This window comes from Macadamia integrifolia, chromosome 5 (assembly GCF_013358625.1).
Source record: "Macadamia integrifolia cultivar HAES 741 chromosome 5, SCU_Mint_v3, whole genome shotgun sequence".
NCBI classification, from domain to species: Eukaryota; Viridiplantae; Streptophyta; class Magnoliopsida; order Proteales; family Proteaceae; genus Macadamia; species Macadamia integrifolia.
In genome coordinates this window covers 13,495,096-13,508,835 of record NC_056561.1, presented here as the reverse complement: position 1 = coordinate 13,508,835, position 13,740 = coordinate 13,495,096, and the positions used below count along the sequence as shown (strand labels likewise).

The 13,740-nt window shown below is 44.0% G+C and overlaps 1 protein-coding gene and 1 pseudogene across 1 annotated transcript; both read right to left on the bottom strand.

The window, feature by feature from the left end:
- Window positions 1-10,581: 10,581 nt before the first annotated feature.
- Window positions 10,582-12,165, bottom strand: LOC122079239. The gene is made up of 3 exons (XM_042645523.1): window positions 11,796-12,165; window positions 11,165-11,416; window positions 10,582-11,048 (listed from the first exon to the last, which is right to left on the bottom strand). Exons 2-3 carry the CDS (start codon window positions 11,414-11,416, stop codon window positions 10,806-10,808), a joined length of 495 nt encoding a protein of 164 aa, XP_042501457.1. The 5' UTR covers window positions 11,796-12,165; the 3' UTR covers window positions 10,582-10,805.
- A 3-nt stretch (window positions 12,166-12,168) lies between these two features.
- LOC122077901 lies at window positions 12,169-13,602 on the bottom strand (annotated as a pseudogene).
- Between the last annotated feature and the right edge of the window lie 138 nt (window positions 13,603-13,740).

Here is a 13,740-nt window from a genome sequence, read left to right as displayed (position 1 = left end):
CCCTTCCCAACAGGGGTTAAGGTGTTGGGTTATCATTTGGGGGGAAGCAGTGGTCGTGGTTGTCGGGTCACTGTGGCGGTTAGACATACGTCCGGCTGGTCATTAGGCAGTCGACAACCCCGGTGGTATATTCAAGAGGGCCAATCGTACTGCTTTTAAATTGCTGGAGTCAACACCTTTAATTTCTATCATTTATTTTATGTTGAGAGCCGGTGGTCAACATGTTTCACTTTTTTTAGTACTCACGGTGGGCATTCTCCTACAGCCCTATGGGCGTATCGCGGGATGGAGTTCGCGGCTCGTACCTGGAGTATACACGCACTGTGGTTGTAGTAGCACTAAACCAAAGACTTAGTAATGTTGCTTAGGTGGATGTGATAAAAAATGTATTGCATAGCATATAGTGCATATGGTTGTGATTTGTTGTGTGGATTGTTGTGTGGTCCATCTTTTCACTTACTGAGCTAGTGAGTTCATCCCACGTGTGTACCTCTTTTAGATGATTTTGCAGGTCATCCATCTGAAGAGCACGGGTCGGGTCCCACAGTTGAGTTCCTTAAAGAGGATTGGTGGGTCCCTGAGGAATTAGAGCACGACACAGATTGCTCGTGTGAGGGCTATGCTGCGGGACCACAGTTTTGATACCGAGCTGAGCTCTACCCTTTGATACCGAGCTGAGCTCTACCTTCTGATACCAGGCTGAGCTCTATCTTTTGATACCGAGATGAGCCCTACTTCTAATACCGAGCTGAGCTGACTCTCTGATTTTTTATGATTCCTTTTGTGTACTTGATATGTGAATTGTATTCTTTTTGTGTAAATATAATGCCTTCGGATCCACATGTACTTCACTATTGTATTACAATTTGGGTATCAAGTATTATGGGAATATTCACAGGTAAACCAAGTCTTCCGCTGAACTGATGAGCACTTTCTTAATTGTGTGTATGCCATGGTGGAATACTGTATTAGATGATCCTGGCAGGTTTGGGTTAACCGGTGTTAACCCGGTCACTAGCCCGGTTCTGTGTGAACGGGGTGTGACACTATAAGTGGCGCGTTCCCGTCCCTGCTACTTTGGTGCAGCTCTATGGCTCGATCGATGTTGGTGAAGAGGTGATCCGACTCAAAGGATAGCCAAGTGAAGAGCCAGGCCCATGGATTAGCCCCTCGAGATTAGCCATGTATATATATTTATGTAGATGTCTCCTTCGGAAGTGATGTACTTTGAGGGCTTTTTTCCCTTTTTTTGATGAATGAAAATTTTGTTTTGATGTCATCTCTCAGCATTCTTGTGCTTCTTTCTTTATTTTCTTGTACTGTGAGCCGGCTCGAAATGAGTAACTTTTTGAAGAATAAGGACCAGTACAACTGTCTGAGTGTGGCTCCGTTCCCTGTCCGAGCTCGAAATTGATCTTCCATGTTTAGCTTATGAGCTCTTGAGGTGCCAAGCCTGGGACTAGCCATAGGGGTGCCGAGCTAGGGCTCGATCTTTTGATGTGCTTTGCGTTAAGGTCTTTTGTGATGCCAAGTCATGGCTGGGGCTTGCATGCTTTATTGCGTAAGGTCTTGAGGTGCCGAGCCGTGTTCGGTTAAGGTGCCGAGCTGGGGCTCGAGCTTGCATGCCTTAGTGCGTAAGGGCTTTAGGTGCCGAGCTGGGGCTCGGGCTTGTATGCCTTAGTGTGTAAGGGTTTGAGGTGCTGAGCTGGGCTTGGACTTGCATGCCTTAATGTGTAAGGGCTTGAGGTGTCGAGCCGGGGCTTGGGCTTGCATGCCTTAGTGCATAATGGCTTGAGGTGCCGAGCTGGGGCTCAGGCTTGCATGCCTTAGTGCGTAAGGGCTTGAGGTGCCGAGCTGGGGCTTGGGCTTGGGCTTGCATGCCTTAGTGCGTAAGGCCTTGAGGTGCTGAGCCGGGGCTCGGGCTTGCATGCCTTAGTGCATAAGGGCTTGAGGTGCCGAGTCGAGGCTCGGGCTTGCATGCCTTAGTGTATAAGGGCTTAAGGTGTCGAGCCGGGCTCGGGCGTGAATGCCTTAATGCGTAAGGGCTTGATGTGCCTAGCCGGGGCTGGGGTGTCATGCCTCGTTCACACAGAACCAGACCGATGACTGGGTTAACTCCAGTTAACCCAAATCTGCCAGGATCATCTGATACAGTACCCAACCACAGCATACACACATCTAAGATAAATGTTCAAAAGTTCAGCGGAATACTTAATTGACCTGTAAATACCCCCAATATACTTGATACCCAAATTGTAATATATAGATAAATACATGTGGGCCCGTAGACATGATATTTACACAAAAAGAATAACAATTCATGTATCAAGTACACAAAAAGGGGTCATCAAAATAATCAAAAAGTAAAAGCCTGTACGGCGTCAATACTGCGGTCCGCAAGCACAACCCTCGCACGTGCAATCTGTACCGTGCTCATACTCCTCGGGGACCCACCAATCCTCATCGGGGAATTCAACTGTGGGGCCCGACCCTTGATCTTCAGGCGGGTGACCTGCAAAATCATCTAAAAGGGGTGTACACGTGGGATGAGCTCACTAGCTCAGTAAGTGAAAAGGACCACACAACAATCACATCCATATGCACTATATGCTATGCAATTCATTTTAAATCTCATCCACCTAAGCAACATTACTAAGTCTTTGGTTTGGTGCTACTACAACCACAATACGCGTATGCTCCAGGTACGAGCCGCAAACTCCATCCCGCGATACATCCATAGGGCTGTCGGAGAAGGCCCACCGTGAGTACTCAGAAAAGTAAAGCATGCCGACTACCGACTCTCAACATAAAAGTAAATGATAGAAAGTAAAGGTGCTGACTCCAACAATTTAAAAACAGTACGATTAGCCCTCTTGAATATACCACTGGGGTTGCCAACTGTCCTAATGACCAGCCGAGCGTATGTCTAACCGCCATAGTGACCCGACACCCGTGACTACTGCTTCCCCCCAAGTGATAACCCAACACCTCAATCCCTGTTGGGAAGCGTCGTAGCACGGGAAGATGATAATCCTAAACCGCATGCTCCTATATGACATAGTACGATTGTATAGTGCCACCGCGTCCCATTCCACGGGCCACCAATGCACTCATTTCCAAGCTGACTATGACATCTAGTCTAATAATGCATCATGCACAATGATTCCATCATTCATCACATAAGCACATCGATCAATTAGCATTGAGAAAGTAAACACAACACACATGTCATAATCATGTGAGGATGACTAAGCTACACATAGTTTGTATGATGACATGGCTAGTCTAGATACAATTGAATGATGCCAAACAAGCTTTAAAGTAAAAGCAAACGTCCTCTCCCCACTTACCTATTGTGTACAAAGACTCACGCCCGGTACGGGTGAGATCTGGCGCGGGAAACGCAAGTTTTGGTGAACCTATTATAAGTGAATGGGATTAGCATTTCACCACTTTGGGGTCAAAACTAACAAGATTTGATGATTAAATCATGTTTAGAATCATAAAATAAGGTCGTACGCCCGTTTTGGGTCCATTCGGACACAAAAATCATGTTGGGGCCTCTCGGGTGGGTCGGACAGCCCACCTGTCACGACCCACTGGTCATCTCAGGTGGGTGGGGCGGCCCGTCCGTCGGCCCACCGGTGGGGACCCAGGGTCAGTCCTCTCAGGCAGGTAGGTTAGCCCACCGATCGGCCCATCGGTGGGGATCGAGGGCCTACCCTCTCAGGCGGGTGCCCTCAGGCGGGCTGTGCGACCCACCGGTCCTAGCCCACCTGTGAGGGCGAAAAAATGTCTTTTTCCCCAAAACTTTTTCCAACCTTTGGGGAATCAAATGAGACTTTTCCAATCACATTTTCCACACATTCAAGGTCTTATAAGATGATTCTAACCTAGATCTAAGTTAGATTTAAGGATTGAGAAGCCATCCTACCTTCTTTGCTCAATAACTTCTTTCAAAATCCCAAAATCACTTCTTAGTTCAAGAAATCACCAATGCTTCTCCAACCTTGTAAACACTTCTTCAAATCATTCAAAATCAACATATAAACCATCTATTAAACCTTAGATTCATCATCTCAAGTGGGATTTACAAGATCTCAAGAAACTCTACCCAAATCAAGGGTTTCACTTGGGCTTGGTGAAAGTTTAAGAAACATAGCCTTTGCTCACCTCTAATCGTAAATCTCGTGTTGGGGATCACTCTTTCGGCGTCAGAATGGGAAGATCAAACCTTGGTGCTGCTTAAATCCATTTCTTCTTCCTCTTCCTTCCCCTTTCTTCTTCTCCGTTCTCTTTTCTCCCTTCTTTTCTCTCTCCTCTTTACTCTTCTCACCAAACCCCTTAATGTAATAAATGAGAAAATGAAAAACATAATAATACTATTTATATCTTTTTAAAACCACTAGTAACCTCATGGGTGGGTCACTCAGGTGGGCGGATGCGCCCACCTGTGACCGCCCACCTGAGGGCCAAAAATTGGCCAACAAGTGGGATTTTGATGGAATTCGACTCTCAGCATGTATCTCATTTTCGGTACAGGGTATATCATACGTATGCGCTTTAGGATATGGCTACATACCAGCATTATCCGTACATGGCCTTATGATACGTGCATGTGCATGGCTTGGGTACACCTGACTCCTCTGGCACTGACTCGGACTTGTCTGGCCAACCTGTGTTCAAAGTCACCCTTGCCATCATGGTCCATAAGGAACCCGCCTTAACCCTCTCTGATTTGGGTTCTGCATGGTTAAACCGGATCAACCGTGTAATTAGACCGGGTTTAAAAGTAGGGTATCACATGGGGCTTGTCTGCCTTAATGCGCAAGGGCTTGAGGTGTTGAGCCGTGCTCTGGCTTGCGTGCCTTAATGCATAAGGGCTTGATGTGCGGAGCCGGTGCTCGGGCTTGCGTGCCTTAATGCATAAGGGCTTACGGTGCCAAACCGGGGCTCGGGCTTGAATGCCTTAATGCGTAAGAGCTTGATGTGCCGAGTCGGAGCTCGGGCTTGCATGCCTTGGTAAGGGCTTGAGTTGCCAAACTAGGGTCTGGTCTCTATAGTGCCAAGCTTGAGCACGGTCTTAGATGCTACCGAGCTTGTACCTCGATCTTAGATGATGCCGAGCTATAGCTCCGTCTTATATGCTGCCGAGTTGTAGCCTGTCTTTATGCCTTAGTTATTAAGGTCTTTGTTTCCTTCGAGGAGCTAGATATTGGGAGAAGCTTCATAGTATATTGATGTGTGGTATGCACTTGGGACAGATATATTGCTTTGAAATAGAATCAAATCCGCTCCGTGAATAAAATTGAATAACTGAGATGTGGAAGCTAAGGTGCTGACAATATAAAATCTATAAGACTAACACCCAATCGATGGGATTTTCAATGCAATCTATTGATAAAACTATTTACTGGCCTCAGTGACTGGGACAGTAAGCAGCTATTCTATTGGCTCGGCTCGGGTTAGGAGGCTTTCATCTCGGCAATCAGTAATTTCTACCGTACATGCTAGGCCCGAGCATGATTTCCTAATAGATTTTATGAAGTTTGCATAGCATTCCTGGGATTCCTTTTGACTGGACTTGCATTCACCAACTCCATTGCTGGCGGGGAATTTGACTTTCATGTGCTTAGTGGACACAATCGCCCCAAGGCCATTGAGACCAGGTCGGCCAAGGATTGCGTTGTAAGGTGAGGCAATCTTGGCAACCATAAAAGAAACCGTGGTAGTGGTTGTCTGAGCTCCCTGTCCGATGGCTATGGGCAAGTCTACAACTCCTTCCAGCTCTGCTGGTGTGCCTGAAAATCCGTACAAGGGTCCTGGAGCTGGCTTTAGGGTCCCAATGCCAAGCCCTAGTTTTGTGAAGGCTTCGTAGGACATGAGGTCAACGGAGGCTCCTGTGTCCACTAGGACCCTGTGGAAGGGGTTGTTTACCTCCACTAATTGAACTACGATAGCGTCATTGTGAGGCCAGTTCAACTCTTCCAGATCTCTGTTAGAGAACATAATGAATGGATCCGTTATGAGGGCTTTGACAGGCTGTTCCGTGATGTATACGAACCACGCGTGTGCTTTGGATTTTTTGAATGATTCTGCCATGGGTCCGCCCATGATTTTTAGAATGGTTGGACCCACTGGTTGGTTATCATATGCGTCAACTCGGTTAGCGACTGGTTCCTTCGGCGACTCAGTCCTATCTCGGCTCGACCTTGTATCATCTCTCCTCAGCTCGGGTTAGTTCCCTCAATATTTATGCTTCAAATACTTGTTAAGGTATCTAGCCCTGATGAGCTCATCAATTTCCATTTTTCAGAGAATTGTAGTATTTAGTGTCATGCCCATGGTCTCGGTGGTATCGGCAGTACCGGTTGGGGTTCCTCTCCTCTGGTTTAGCCAGCATTGGCCTGGGCCAACAAAAATACTTATGATCCTGGATCTCCAAGAGTAGGTTTGTTCGGGAACGATCAAGTTCATAATGCTCAGGTTCATTAGTGTCAAGTGACCGATCAGTTCTATTCTTCTTTGGCTCACGGGAATCGTCCCTAGGCCTTAGAGTCATTTTCTTCTCATTCTCTGACTGATCACCCCTGTCAGCTAGGGGTGTCAATCGGTCGGGCTTAATCGGGCTTGAAGACTTTCAAAGGCTACACCGTGTCTGCCCATTTAACTAATCGGGCTTAGTTATTGAGGGCATAGTACACTTTATATTCGGTCGGTCGATCTCGGGCTATAATGGGCTACCTTAATCGGGCTTTAGTCGGGCCTTATCCGGGCTATGGACATGTTTAATGTTAAACGGGCTTTAACCGGTTTTTAAACGGGCCCTCTTTAAAATATGCTCTTATATTCCGACCCACTCATGCAAACCCAAAAAAATGACAATAAATCAATAAATGATACCAAATATAACCATTATTTAAAATGTGAACATGTCTTTTACTTTTTAGTTTTTATTCTTTAATTTGGGGGGTAAAATAGGTATTCTACAATCATTAAAGGGTCGGGCCAAGTCGATGCACAATAGGCTGGTCTCGGTCGGGCATAATTCGATCGGTCTCGGTCGGGCGCCCGATGGTCCAAGTAGCAAAACCGAGATCGACCATTTATAAACGGGCCGGGCTCAAGCCCGACACGTTTAATAAACGGTTCGAGCTGAGCCAGTCTATAAACGGTCGGTCCCAGTTGATTTAGTCAGGTCGGGCCACGAATTGACACCCCTACTGTTAGCTATCCCTCTGGCGGCCAGGACTTCCTCCATGTTGGCATATTGATTGCATGGTCATAACAGCTTGGGCATTGTTTTTGGTAAGTCAAGGGCCAGAGACTGGACTAGATCAGGGTGCATTACCCCGTTGCACAACGTGCTATACGCCACTCCTTCCGGTAGGTTTTTTACCTCCAGTGTCACCTTGGTGAATCGGTCAAGAAACTCTCTTATAGTCTTTCTCGCTTCTTGCCTCATGTTCATCACGTTTTGTGTAGTTTGCTTCTACTTCTTACTTACTTGAAAACGTGTGAGGAACGCTCTTATCAGCTCTTCATAGTTGCGGATGGATCGCGGCCGCAAGTTTGACATCCATACCAATGCTGCTCCTTTTAATGAGGTTGTGAAGGCTTGGCAGAGAACGGCGTCTGACCTACCATGAACCATCATGGCTGAGCTGTAATACAACAGAGAATGGGTTGATCTCAGTGAGTTGTCCTTTGAGAATTTTCTCGTTCTTCTCTGTGCGGATGCACTCATCTAGTGTGTCTCTGGGCTCCGATGAAGCATGGAACGACGAGGTCTCCCGTTTTGGGCAGGAACGGGACCTTGCCTGCGCCCCTCGGTAGGAGAGAGGGGTGGTACCGATTGAACAGTGCGTGATGTTTTGGCCAACCCCCTCCTTGCTGTTGATTGAGGGGTGACATTGTTGTCGGGAGATTCGCCGTTAAGTTATCTGCCCGCAACAGGCCTAGGCTGCTGAGCTGAACTAGTCCATGGCATTGGAAGTGCCGAGTTGAACAAACTTATGAAGTCTTGCACCAGGGTGTTTGTCGCTAACACCTGTAATTGCAGGCTCTGCATCTGCTCTTCCATGTTTGGGTGAGTTACCCAGGATGATGGGACATGGCGAGATAGCTGAGGGTTCTGCTCGCGCTGATCCCCTCTCACTGGGCAACTTGCACATCAGGCTTGATTTGCTGGGGTCCTCGTGGAGGGATATGTGCTAGGACATTCTCCAGCTCTGCCATTGGTGGTGAAGGGGGACGTCCAAGTGGTAACTCGCAGGTGAATCTTACTCGTGTTGCCGTAGAAGAAACGATATTCTCACTCCTTAATTGCATTGGTCCAAGTTGACTTTTTGTAATTGTTTCCCATGAATGGCGCCAATCTGATGCGGAAAAAATTGACCGGATGACCTTCCCTATAGTTCCTGGTGCTCCAGCTGACCTGCACAGAAGAGATGACAGGGGAGAGCTGGGCTGACCCGACGGGGGACTCTCCGATGCCTAAGTCAGATCTTTCCACAGTAGATGCTCAAGAGAGATTTTTCAATAAAAGGAGTGAGTGATCGATCCTCCATGATGGAGGCTTACCTTGGTATTTATAGGCTACTGATGGAGAGAGAAGGAGGGGCGTTTGTGGAGAGTCCTGTTTAGGCGTAGAGTCCTTGAGGGGAGTGGCTTTGTGATTCTGGGAATATTCCGGGTTCCAGGCATGTTCTGGGAATATTCTCCTTTGATCTCGGAGGTGCAAGTCGTGAGAGGGGTGTATGCCTCTGATGATATGTAGTGGATAGCGTCCTACCCCCGTGATCAGGGATCACGTCCCTTGAATGTAGGAGTGGATGTGTGCACGTTTCTGGGTGCATTACTTGACTGTGTCGAGCCGAGGTGACTGGTAGCACGGCCTGATGGAGGGCCGAGGTGGCAACAAGGCCTGATGGAGGGCTGAGGTAGTGGGTCAGTCCTGTTCAGGTTTGCATACACGCTTCAGCCGTGCTGAGGAAGGGGACATATTTTGGCTCATCAGGTATAAACTTGGTTTAGAACCTCATCTATTTGGAATATTTTGATTAATGATAAAGTAAATTTCACTAACTAACATAGGTACGAGTTTTTTAATTATGTAAAGTGGAAAACTTATTAGATAACCTTATTAAATACATTTATTCTTGTACGTTGGTGTGGTCATGATATTTTTCCGCTCTCTCTCTCTCTCTCTCTCTCTCTCTCTCTCTCTCTTACCAATAGAATCTCATCTCACCTCCATTTTCTCTTGTTCCCATTAAATAACACCCCACCAAACCATGCCAATTAATTTGACTTTTCTTTTTTGGGTAAAAATTGAACCAACCAATTGACATGGGTGGGACTCCTCTGGGGGCAACAGAGGTGGCAACACACATCTGATGGCCTGGACTCTTGAAGCATCTCGAGGGGGCTGTACTTGAGTGCTCCAACCCATCTAATGTCCATTGCCGTTCCGCCTATTATGCTAGAGAGGAGCTGGATCCAATTGACACCCCTACCCAATGGTGCGGCAAGCCGGCAACCCCCACCCCTATAAGCTAGAATAGTATGGATAGAGTCCGTAGAATCATTATACTCAGTAAAAAAAAAGAAAGTGGAAACGGGCCGTGGGCCGTGGGCCTCAAACATGAGAAGATGCGATATTCGGCCCTGCAGTGGGTTGACTTGGAAGCCCAACAGCTCATTATTATTCGAGAGCTTACTATGTCGAGGTAATGATGGGTCAGTACGTACCGTGCCCGGTCCAGGACCGGTCTTTCTCCTTTAGATTTACAAAACTGAAAAAGCCGGCCCTCTCCTCTTAATGGACCAGTTTCCTTCTGTGGCTGGTCCAGACTCCAGACTCCAGACTCCATAATACCTTTAGGAAGGAATTCGGGTTCTAAACTTTCAAGTTTCAACGTTAATACCAGGCACAAGTGTTTTAGGGGGCGTTTGGTTCGAATTATCCATCGGATCAGATCCCAGGGATTATGGATTCTGGATCTAACTCATATGAATGAGTTTCTTTGGAATCATTTCAACTCGGTAAAAAAACTGTTTGGTTACCCTGATTCTATCACTTGATTCTAAGTGGAAAACTGTTTGGTTACCCTGATTCTGTCACTTGATTCTAAGTGAAAACTGTTTGGTTACCCTGATTCTGGCCATTGATTCTGAGTGTAAAACTGTTTGGTTACCTTTGAGTCTTTGAACCCATGTTCTGTTGAAAAAAAAAATTCCCACAAACAAAACCTAAAAATACAATTTGGTCCACACATGTACTTTATTTTTAATTTTTTTTCCTTTTCTTTTTTATGGTAATATGTTAAAAAAAAAAAAGTGTAACCCTAAACCTTTAAGTCTAATACTGTAGTGCAGTAATTTATTTTTTTTATTTTTTTATTTTTATTTGTATTTTTTTTTTGTAAATTGAAGAGGCCAAAAAGAAGAACATTACAAGACATGATTGTATTGTAGTTCATGTAATCGAAATAGGTATCGTGTACCATATAATTCAGATCTGAAAATTGTCCAAACAAGCGGATGATTTGGTTTATGGAGATAGATATGCTTCAAAGTGTTTATAAACAACAGTCTCCAAGCAAGAAGCCAGTAATATAGGTCCTTAGGACCAAATGAGAGAAGAAGCACGTAAATACTCGAATATAGTACTGAGTCCATCCAGGTACTAGTAAATGCTAATTAAGTCTTTCTATCAAAAAAAAAATTAAAAATAGATAATGAACTCAATATCATTACAATGGCTTCAGACTTTTCTTTCTAAAAAGTTCCAAAAAAGTTCATCATACATTTTTGTTTAAATCAAGCTTCTTGACTACGTCAAGAACATCTCTCAACATCCTCATATGACCCTCAGATTCTTTTATTGCACCGTTCAAGTATCCTTTGATATAGTCTGATGAAGGGGAAGGAGATGATGAAGTTGATGTTTCTGAGCATAGGGACCTAGGTGGAGTCTGGTAAGTATCACAACTTGGGCTTGAACTTGATATCCATTCAAACATTCCACAACCTTTGTTTTCAACCTATAAAGCAAATATAATCATTTTATAAGAATACAAGAAAATAAACATTCAAATCTTAAACATCTGAAAAAAAAAAAACAAAATTAAATTAAACAAAAAATTTAAGAAATTCATACCCCAGTTGATTGTGGACAGCACCAAAAATATCGACCATAATTTGCACTTGTTTTCGCAGTTCTGACCTTACACTGACCGTTCCCACAGTCACACATCTTAAGATGGTCAACCCACATGAAGAAGTGGCAATTCATTGAACATTTAAAAAATTTCCTTCCAACATGTGACCCTGACTTAGAAGTGAAAACTAAGCAACCTTTCCCACAGTAATCACACTTTGCAATATCACAAGCGGATATATTCGATGTCATCTGTAAGTTAACACAAACATTTTCAATAGTCTATATGCATAGAAAATACTATTAAGTACACCCCCCATCTGAGTGTGATGGACAAAAAATAGGAGACTTCAATGGCACATAAACCAAATAAACTGGCTTCCTATGCGCTCCCTATTTATACCATACCAAATAAACCAAAATATAAATGGACAAATAAGAATGATGTTGTCCATATTTAAACCTTGAAATCATTCAGATAGAAACATATGAAGAACCATTGTCTTAACCTGTCTTAATACTACATTTAATCCATTGTCACAGACTTAACATAAACCAAAAGTTACTTAAACCAAACAGATACATTTTCTTGCTCAATAAAACCATTGTCGTATAATGTCCAAACACTTACTTTTATCACATCAATTCTTCTCAATCTCTGGCAAGTACATCTCAAGCAGATTTCGCCTATCTTCTACTTTTGTTTCCAAGAAGATAATGGCAGAATTCCGCTTGGCAATGAAATATTCCTTGGCCTTAAACTTTTGTTGAAAATTGAGGTCTGGAATGGCATCAACAGCATCTATAATGGTTCTCCCAAATTCAGACTGAGATTCACTCATTACCATCTTCTCGATTGAGTTAGCAATCGATTTCAATGGACTTACCACCTTTTCAGCTACACCCTTCTTCCTCTTTTCTCTGCCACTATTGACGGACCCACAAGGTCTTCCTCGCGAACGGCTGGTACTACCAATGGGAGTGGAAGGAACACTTTCTTCTTCTTCTTCAATAGGTTCATAGTCAACACCATCATTGTTCCCTATTCCCTCAACATGAGTACCTGTCACGTCCCAGAAAAAAAAAAAAAAAAAAAAGAAGCACACATCTCAAAAAAAGAAGTAGCACTTCTATCCCATAAATTAAACTTCAGCAGAGAAAAAAAAAATTGCAGCATAGACAATAATATACAATGTACATCTTTATGGATGAGAATACAAACACTACCACAAATGCTACTGATGCACACATCTCATCCTGAGGTTGCTTGGCACGACGTGTGATCACACACAGGTTACGAAGTCACTGCTGCTTTGGACTTCAGATTCACTAGTAGCCTCTGCTTCTTCAGGTTCCATCACCCCCAGAGCAGACTGCCCTACTTTGGAACCATCCGCTGGTTTCTGTGCCTCTTGTATAATTTTCATTACTTCTTCAATACTCTGAGAGGGTTGACCAAGGTTTGCATCCACATAGTTTTTCTCACCTTCAATCAGATCTTTTGGCAAGTTCTTAAGAAACCATGGATGTATTTTTATCTATGGGATAGTAATCCTCTTCAAGTAAGAAAATATATAAATTATTAGTTCCTCAAGTGTAGGATATGTCAAAAGTAATAAGATGATTCATTCACAGACTGCTACCTTTGAGGGATTGGCAACAAAAATTCGAGAGAGGAGGTGCTTGCAGTCAGCAGAGACATGTACATAGTCGGGAATAGAATACTGAACACTCATTATTCTCTGTCAAGCACATCGAAGATGTCAAGTCAGTAGAATCGACTCCAATTATATATAAATGTTGATCCTTGCAATGGTTTGATAGAGGAACTCACACTGATGGTCTTCCGGAAATTTTTAGGATCGTCAGGATCCTCAAATGGATATAACAGAATAAATAAACCATAAGATGCAAAGAGAGAATCAAAATGAGATATGTAGCACCACCTAAATCAATGGCAAAAAGGAGTCAAATCCCATTCCAATTACATGAACAAAGGTCTAAAATGCAAATTAGGTAAGAGATGGAATTATTCATCGAAATTCTAACAGTGCCAAACTTCATGAGGAAAGTGTCACCGATTGATCAAGAACTGGTAGTACAACAAGTCAAGGGGAAAAGATTCAAATAAAACCCAAGCAACTTTCTTCTTCTTTTTTTTCTTTTTTTATTTTTAGAAACCCAAGTAACCCATTTCAATAGATTAAGAAATGCATAACCCAGATGAAGACCCAAAGGAGAAGCAATGAATAACATGATCACATAAAGACCTAAAAACAGAGGAGAAAAAGAAGATTGACTGTTTGAATGAATACCTTCTTCCCCCTCTCTATGTATTTGACTGCAACAAGCTCCTTGGTCTTCTTATCTCTGACTAACCTCGCAACCCCAAAATTCCCAGACCCAAGTTCCTTCAATGGCTCATAACGCTCCTCCATCTCAACACAGCCGCCAAAAAACAAAATAAAATGCTTACAGACCACCCCAGAACCCCAAAACTCAGAAGCAAATGGTACCCAGATGGAGAAAAAAGATAAATTCAAAAGAAGATCCACAGATTTGAAGAGCATAAACGA

Excerpts from the sequence above, each read along its gene's own strand:
- LOC122079239 (XM_042645523.1), bottom strand. The coding sequence starts at position 11,416 with ATGACATCGAATATATCCGCTTGTGATATTGCAAAGTGTGATTACTGT. Across the intron at positions 11,049-11,164 it reads GCTGTCCACAATCAACTGGG|GTTGAAAACAAAGGTTGTGG; the intron begins GTATGAATTTCT and ends TTTGCTTTATAG.